The sequence below is a fragment of the Canis aureus genome, chromosome 8 (genome assembly GCF_053574225.1).
Source record: "Canis aureus isolate CA01 chromosome 8, VMU_Caureus_v.1.0, whole genome shotgun sequence".
NCBI lineage: Eukaryota > Metazoa > Chordata > Mammalia > Carnivora > Canidae > Canis > Canis aureus.
The window spans coordinates 34,216,829-34,222,828 of record NC_135618.1 but is presented as its reverse complement, the minus strand read 5'-3'; the positions used below and the strand labels follow the sequence as shown (position 1 = coordinate 34,222,828).

Genomic DNA, 6,000 nt, shown 5'->3' with positions numbered 1-6,000 from the left:
GGCAGTGGGGGCGCCGCCGTGCCGGGGCCTGCGCGGGGGACGACCCCGGGCGCTCGGGGGGGGGGGGGGGGGGGCTCGCGGCCGGGACCCCGGCTTCGCAGCGCCCTCGCCTCCCGCTCCTTCCCCGGGGCCCGCTCCCCTCCCCCCTCCCCGGGGGCGGGCGCCGCGCAGGCTCCTCCCGAGACGGGCGCGGCCACTCCCTGCGCCGGCCGGGCGGGGTCGGGGGCTCGGCTCCTGCGCCCTCGCCGCCCGCCGACGACGCGCGGGGCCTCGTCTCCCTCCCCCGGGCCGCGCGGGTCCTCGCCTCCCCCCCGGCCCTCCCCCCTGCCCGCCTCCCCCTCTCCCCGCCGCGCCCCCCCGGGCCGGGCCGCCGCGCCCCCGACCATGCTCGGCCGCTTGCGGGGCTCCGTGGCGCCCACGGCGGCCTGCCAGGACGCGGAGCGGCGGACGCGCTACGAGGCCCTGTTCCAGCAGCTGGACCACAACCGGGACGGCGTGGTGGACGTGGGCGAGCTGCAGGAGGGGCTGCGGAGCCTGGGCATCCCCCTGGGCCGCGAGGCCGAGGAGGTGGGGCGCGGGCGCGGGGCGCGGCGGGAGGCGGGGGGGGCGCGGCGGGGAGAGGGGGAGGCGGCGGGGACCGTGGGCGCCACCCGGCGGGCCCCGAGGTCGGGCCCCGCGCCGCTCCCCGGCCGAACCCGGCGCCGCGGCCCCGCCTGCCGCGGTCTTTCCGGGGGGAATTCGTGCACGAGCGCCGTGGCCCGCTGAGACCACAGTACTTTTGGTCTGAATGCATCCGGGGCCCTGGTTGCAAAATGTGATCACAAAGAATTTTTTTTTTTTTAACTCTCAGCTTTTGCCAATACTTAATCATACTTCTGTTTGGTTCTGGCCTCGTTGCTGTCGGGCTTCCGCGGGCCCCGGGTCCTGTAGGAGGCTCGCACTTTGCATCCCTTAGAGGCCTCCGGGTCTGGTGCTGCAGAACTTTGGAGACCCAGTCGCCTGTCTCCTCCGCGGCCTGTCAAGAGAGGCAACAGCCCATGGCTTAAGACCTTCTTAATGTCCTGAGCAATTGATCTGAAGGGTTGGCCTGTCGCTGAGCTGCAGCTTCAACTTCTCTGAGTCATTTTAATTGTCCCTGAAGTTCAGCGCCTCTAGCAGGGTGGAGATACTTGGAACCTCTCCAACCCTTCTGAAACGTCAGAGGACATTCCCTAGTCCAAGAGGGAAGGGGATTAAACTCCAAGAGCCAGCAACTGTTTCACAGTTCTATTTTAAGCTACTCGTTCGATGTCTTTAGTAGTTCCAGGTTCCTTTAGTTTACTTACTGTTTCTTATTGAATCAGATTTAGTAAGTTACGATTTTTAGAAAACTGTTTATTTATCCAAGGTTCGTGATATTCACTTATGATTTTTAAAAAATTCGACTATATGTGTAGTGATATACTCTATTTCATTTGATATCGAGCTCCACCCTTACTCCCCTTTCAATCTTGCCAAAGATTGTCTATTTTATTTATACTTTGAAAGAACCAACTTTTGGGCCTTTTTTTAAAAAAAAATATTTTGTGTATTCATGAGAGACACACAGAGGCAGACACAGGCAGAGGGAGAAGCAGGCTTCCCCGTGGGGAGGGGAGCCCGATGTAGGACTAGATCCCAGGATCACGACCTGAGCCAAAGGCAGATGCTCAACCACTGAGCCGAGCCACCCAGGCGTCCCTTACTTTTGGTACTTTTTGTTGATGGTCTCTCTTTAATTTTTTTCTCATTATGTTTGTGTATTTCCTTCTACTTTCTTTGGGTTTACTCATTTGCTCTCTAATTTTTTAGTTGAATGCCTGATTCCTTAGTTTTGAGCTCCAGTATCCCTTTACTCACTTCTTTAGCCACATCCCACAAGTTTGTATTTTATTTACTTCCAAGTATTTTCTAATTTCCAATGTGATTTCATCTTTGATCCATGATTTATTTAAATGTGTGCTTTTCAGTTTCCAAAGACATACTTTTTCAGTTCTCTGAAAATATGAATAAGATAGATAAGCCTCTGGCAAGCTTAATTAATAAAATATGAACTCAAAAACAGGAATAAAAAAATGTGTTTGGTTCTCCAGAATTTATATGTGAACAAATTATAAAGTTCTATAAAATCATGTGTATGCATAGAATAGGATAGCATGTATTTATCACAATCATATATATTTATTTTTCTTTAAAATATTTTATTTATTTATTCATGACAGACACAGAGAGAGAGAGAGAGAGAGAGAAGCAGGCTCCATGCAGGGAGCCTGACGTGGGACTCGATCCCGGATCGAGGGATCCACTCCAGGATCACGCCCCAGGCTGAAGGTGGCACTAAACCGCTGAGCCACCAGGGCTGCCCGCAATCATATATATTTTATGCATAAGCATATGTACCCATATATAATATCACTCTTTGTGCTTATATTAGATCTTATTAACTAATCCCAGGACTCTTTTGACTGGTACCTTCTTCAATAAAAGGTTAGTAAAGGCTACTTATGGATGATGGGAGTTAAATTTTTACTTTTTTCTTCACAATTTTTGTATTATTTCAACTTTTAAAAATAATTATATGTTGTTATTGTTAGGGGGGGAAAAGAAGAGGGTTTTATTTTTATAAACATCACCTCCTCTGAGATAAGCCTTTCCAGACCACCCTCTCTAAGAGTTGATCACACCCTACTACCTGTAGGTCCTTGGTCTCACATGTCACTACTGTTTTAATTTTTAAAAGGTATTATTTTTAGTTATCCACTGTACCCTCCACTGAGACCAAGCATCTCAAAGATGAGGGTCACATCTTAGTCATCTAGGCAGAGTAATGCACGCAGACTTAGGACTGTGATTTCAAACAGCCTAAATAAGGAAGAGGCTTGTGTGAGGAAAATTACAGAAAAAGAAAGATAAAAATTTAATTGTAAAGTAGTTGTTAGTGCTTCTATTTTTATCATGTATAGGACAAGATGACCAAAAAACTTCCTATTGGAAGATATCAAGAAATGCTGTATAAAATAAGATAGTTTTTTTAAATGAAGACTATTTTTTAAAAGCAGTTAAGTTTAATTGAGAGGATGTTACAGAGATTTCCCATATATCATCTGCCCTTGCGTATCACATGTACAATCTCCCCCATTGTCAGCCTCACTCAACAGAATGGTGCTTTTTTTTTTTTAAACTAAGGGTGAACCTACATTGACACATCATTATCACCCAAAGCCCATAGCTTACCTGAGGGTTCACTCTTGATGTTTTACATTCTCCAGGTTTGGACAGAAGTGTAATGACACGTATCCATCATACAGAAGATTTTCACTGCCCTAAAAATCCCGTGCCCTGCCTATTGACCCTTGCCCCTCAACTGCTGATTTTTTTATTGGCTCCATAGTTTTGCCAGGTAAACATCTTTTTACCTGCATAAGAAAATAAGAAAAAGCCAATCAAACTGTCTGGGTTTAAATCTTAGTTCTGCTACTTACTAGTTAACTCTGGACAATTTTCTTTTTCTTTTTTTAATTGAAGCATGGTTGACACACGGTGTTACATTAATTTCAGGTGTACAACATAGTGATTTGACAGCTCTATGGGTTCTGCTGTGCTCACCACAAGTGTAGATTATGACCTGTCCTCATACAGCGCTCCTACAGTGCTATCAGCTCTCTTCCCTGTGCTGTGCCTTTCATCCCCATGACTTACTCCACAACTGGAAGCCTCTACCTCCCACTCCCCTTCACCCATTTTGCCAGTATCCCCACCCTTCTCTGGGTTTTCTCTGAGTTTTCTTCATCTCTCTAGGTCCAATTTCCTCAACTGTGACAGAGGCAACACTAGTACCTATCTTAGAGGGTTATTGTGAAGAATAAATGAATTAAAATATGTAAAGTACTTAGAAAAATGCCTGGTACCTAATAAGCAATCAATTAACCGTTAATTACATCACTACCGAAAGAGGGCAAAGACTCCCTCTATGATTGTGGATTTGCCAACTTTTGTTTATAATTGTGTCAATTTCCCCTTATATATATATATTTTTAAAAATATATTTTATTTATTTATTCCTGAGAGACACAGAGAGAGGCAGAGAGAGAAGCAGGCTCCATGCCTGGAGCCCCACGTGGGACTCAACCCCGGGTCTCCAGGATCACGCCCTGGGCTGAAGGCAGCACTAAAGGGCTGAGCCACCTGGGCTGCCCTCCCCTTTTATATTTTAAAAAGAGACTATATAGTGAACTCTACTACTGATGTATTCAAATGTAGCATTTGAGTATCCTCCTGGTGAAACAATCCTTTTAACAATATACTTTTTTTTGCCTATCCTTATAGCTTAGTTTTCAAATTCCTGAATTACTACCAGAGTGTTGCCCTCAAACAGTTATTTCCCAGGTCACCACTGGGAAATTGCCAGCACTGCGCTCCCACCTTGTGTAAGACATTATTCTTGCCTCATACTCTACTCAGGTCTCTGCCAGTTGGGTGGTGAGTGAGCCAGTTTCCAAATCCCATGTTACCACCTCTGGTGTTGGACTACTCTTGGTATTGTCAGTTCTAGTCTTCTGAGGAGCAGAAACCAAGATGGGACTGGGTGTGCAAAAGGTTCATTGGGAGAAATGCTTGTGATGGGTAAGAGAAAGGAGAAAATATGTAAGTCAGGGGGGAAGGTGGTTTAAGACCATGAGTGTATTATGTGGCGATTTCATGCCTGTGGACCAGGCATTCCATGAGCCAGGTAGTGGTGCTATCTAAGCATCTGTGGGTAGGAGAGGGAAACCCTTACCTGAAGAGGAATCTGTTCCTGTAGGCATGAGCCAGTACCCCTTTCAGAACAGGAGGCCTCAATGTAACTGAATTTCCACCTGGTGACTGGTTGATCTTCTTGAAGAATAGTGTCATGTCGGTGGCTGACAGGGGCCAGGTCATGAAAGACATTTGGGGCCTGCTGAGTGGTTTGGATTTTATATGAATAATGGGAGCCTTAGGAAGTTTTAAGTAAGAGGGACAAAGGCAGACTTAGGTTTTAGGAAGATCACTCTGGTGGCTGTGTGGAAATAGATGGAGGAAGAGAGGGTGTTGAGGCAGGCCTGGGAAACAGTAGCCAACCAAATACTTGGAATTAGGATTACATGGTCAGTCGGGGGGGGGGGGGTGAGATTTCAGCGGCATAAATCAAGGATTTGCATAATGTCAAGGATGGGAGAGACTATCTACTTGAGTATCTAGAAATGAGAACTGAGGTGACTCTTCAAGGGATGGCTTCAAGATAATAGTTTGCATCTAAGACAGATAACTCAGCTAGATGTGAAATCCCTCTAAATTTCCACCTGATTTTATCTCCTCTCCATGTTTCCAAGCTTTTGTAATGAATTCAGCATTTAGAAGGGAGCAAATTTCTGTAGGCCTTCAATGGAAAAAAATATGAACTATAAAAGCAGAGTGTAGAAAAGAGGCATACAGAATACAGTAGCTAACTAACCATTACTAAGTGTTCCAAGAATACCCAGGGAGAAAAGGACTTCAAAGCAAGGTCTGCTTTTTAGAGTATTTTCTATTTTGTATACTTTCTCCTCCTTATTGTGTGTTTTTCATCAAAGGCCATGTTAGAATATTCTCAAGCACAGTGTCAATGTTGGGATATCATTTGAGGTACTCTAAGGAACAAGTTTTAGAACATTAAAGAATAGAGGAAAATCTGAATTTTAATTTACTCAGATGGAACTTGTGAGGAAAATAAACTGATGGAGAAGAGTCAGCAGTTTTAGCTGGAAGTATGCTTATTTTGTTTGAATTTAGGCTTGGGAGAATTTGGAGCAGGGCAGGGCCAAAAAAACAAACATTGCATCCCCCCCAACCCAAAAATTTCCCAGATGTAAGAATTAAGGCAGTAAAATGAAAAAAAGGGAATCTTGCCCAATAGGATTTTACAGGTATTTTTTTCTTCTCCAATCTTGGCATCATTTTAGTGGTTCCTCTTTTATTAGTGTG

General features: G+C 45.7%; 1 protein-coding gene across 1 annotated transcript in view; it reads left to right on the top strand.

Annotated features, from left to right (window-relative positions):
* The first annotated feature begins 353 nt into the window (after window positions 1-353).
* Window positions 354-6,000, top strand: part of LOC144318587 (mitochondrial adenyl nucleotide antiporter SLC25A24) — a 48,504-nt gene continuing 42,857 nt past the window's right edge. Inside the window, exon 1 of the mRNA XM_077905677.1 lies at window positions 354-567. Within this exon, the coding sequence (XP_077761803.1) occupies window positions 385-567 (183 nt within the window). The 5' untranslated portion in view covers window positions 354-384. The remainder of the gene's footprint in view (window positions 568-6,000) is intronic.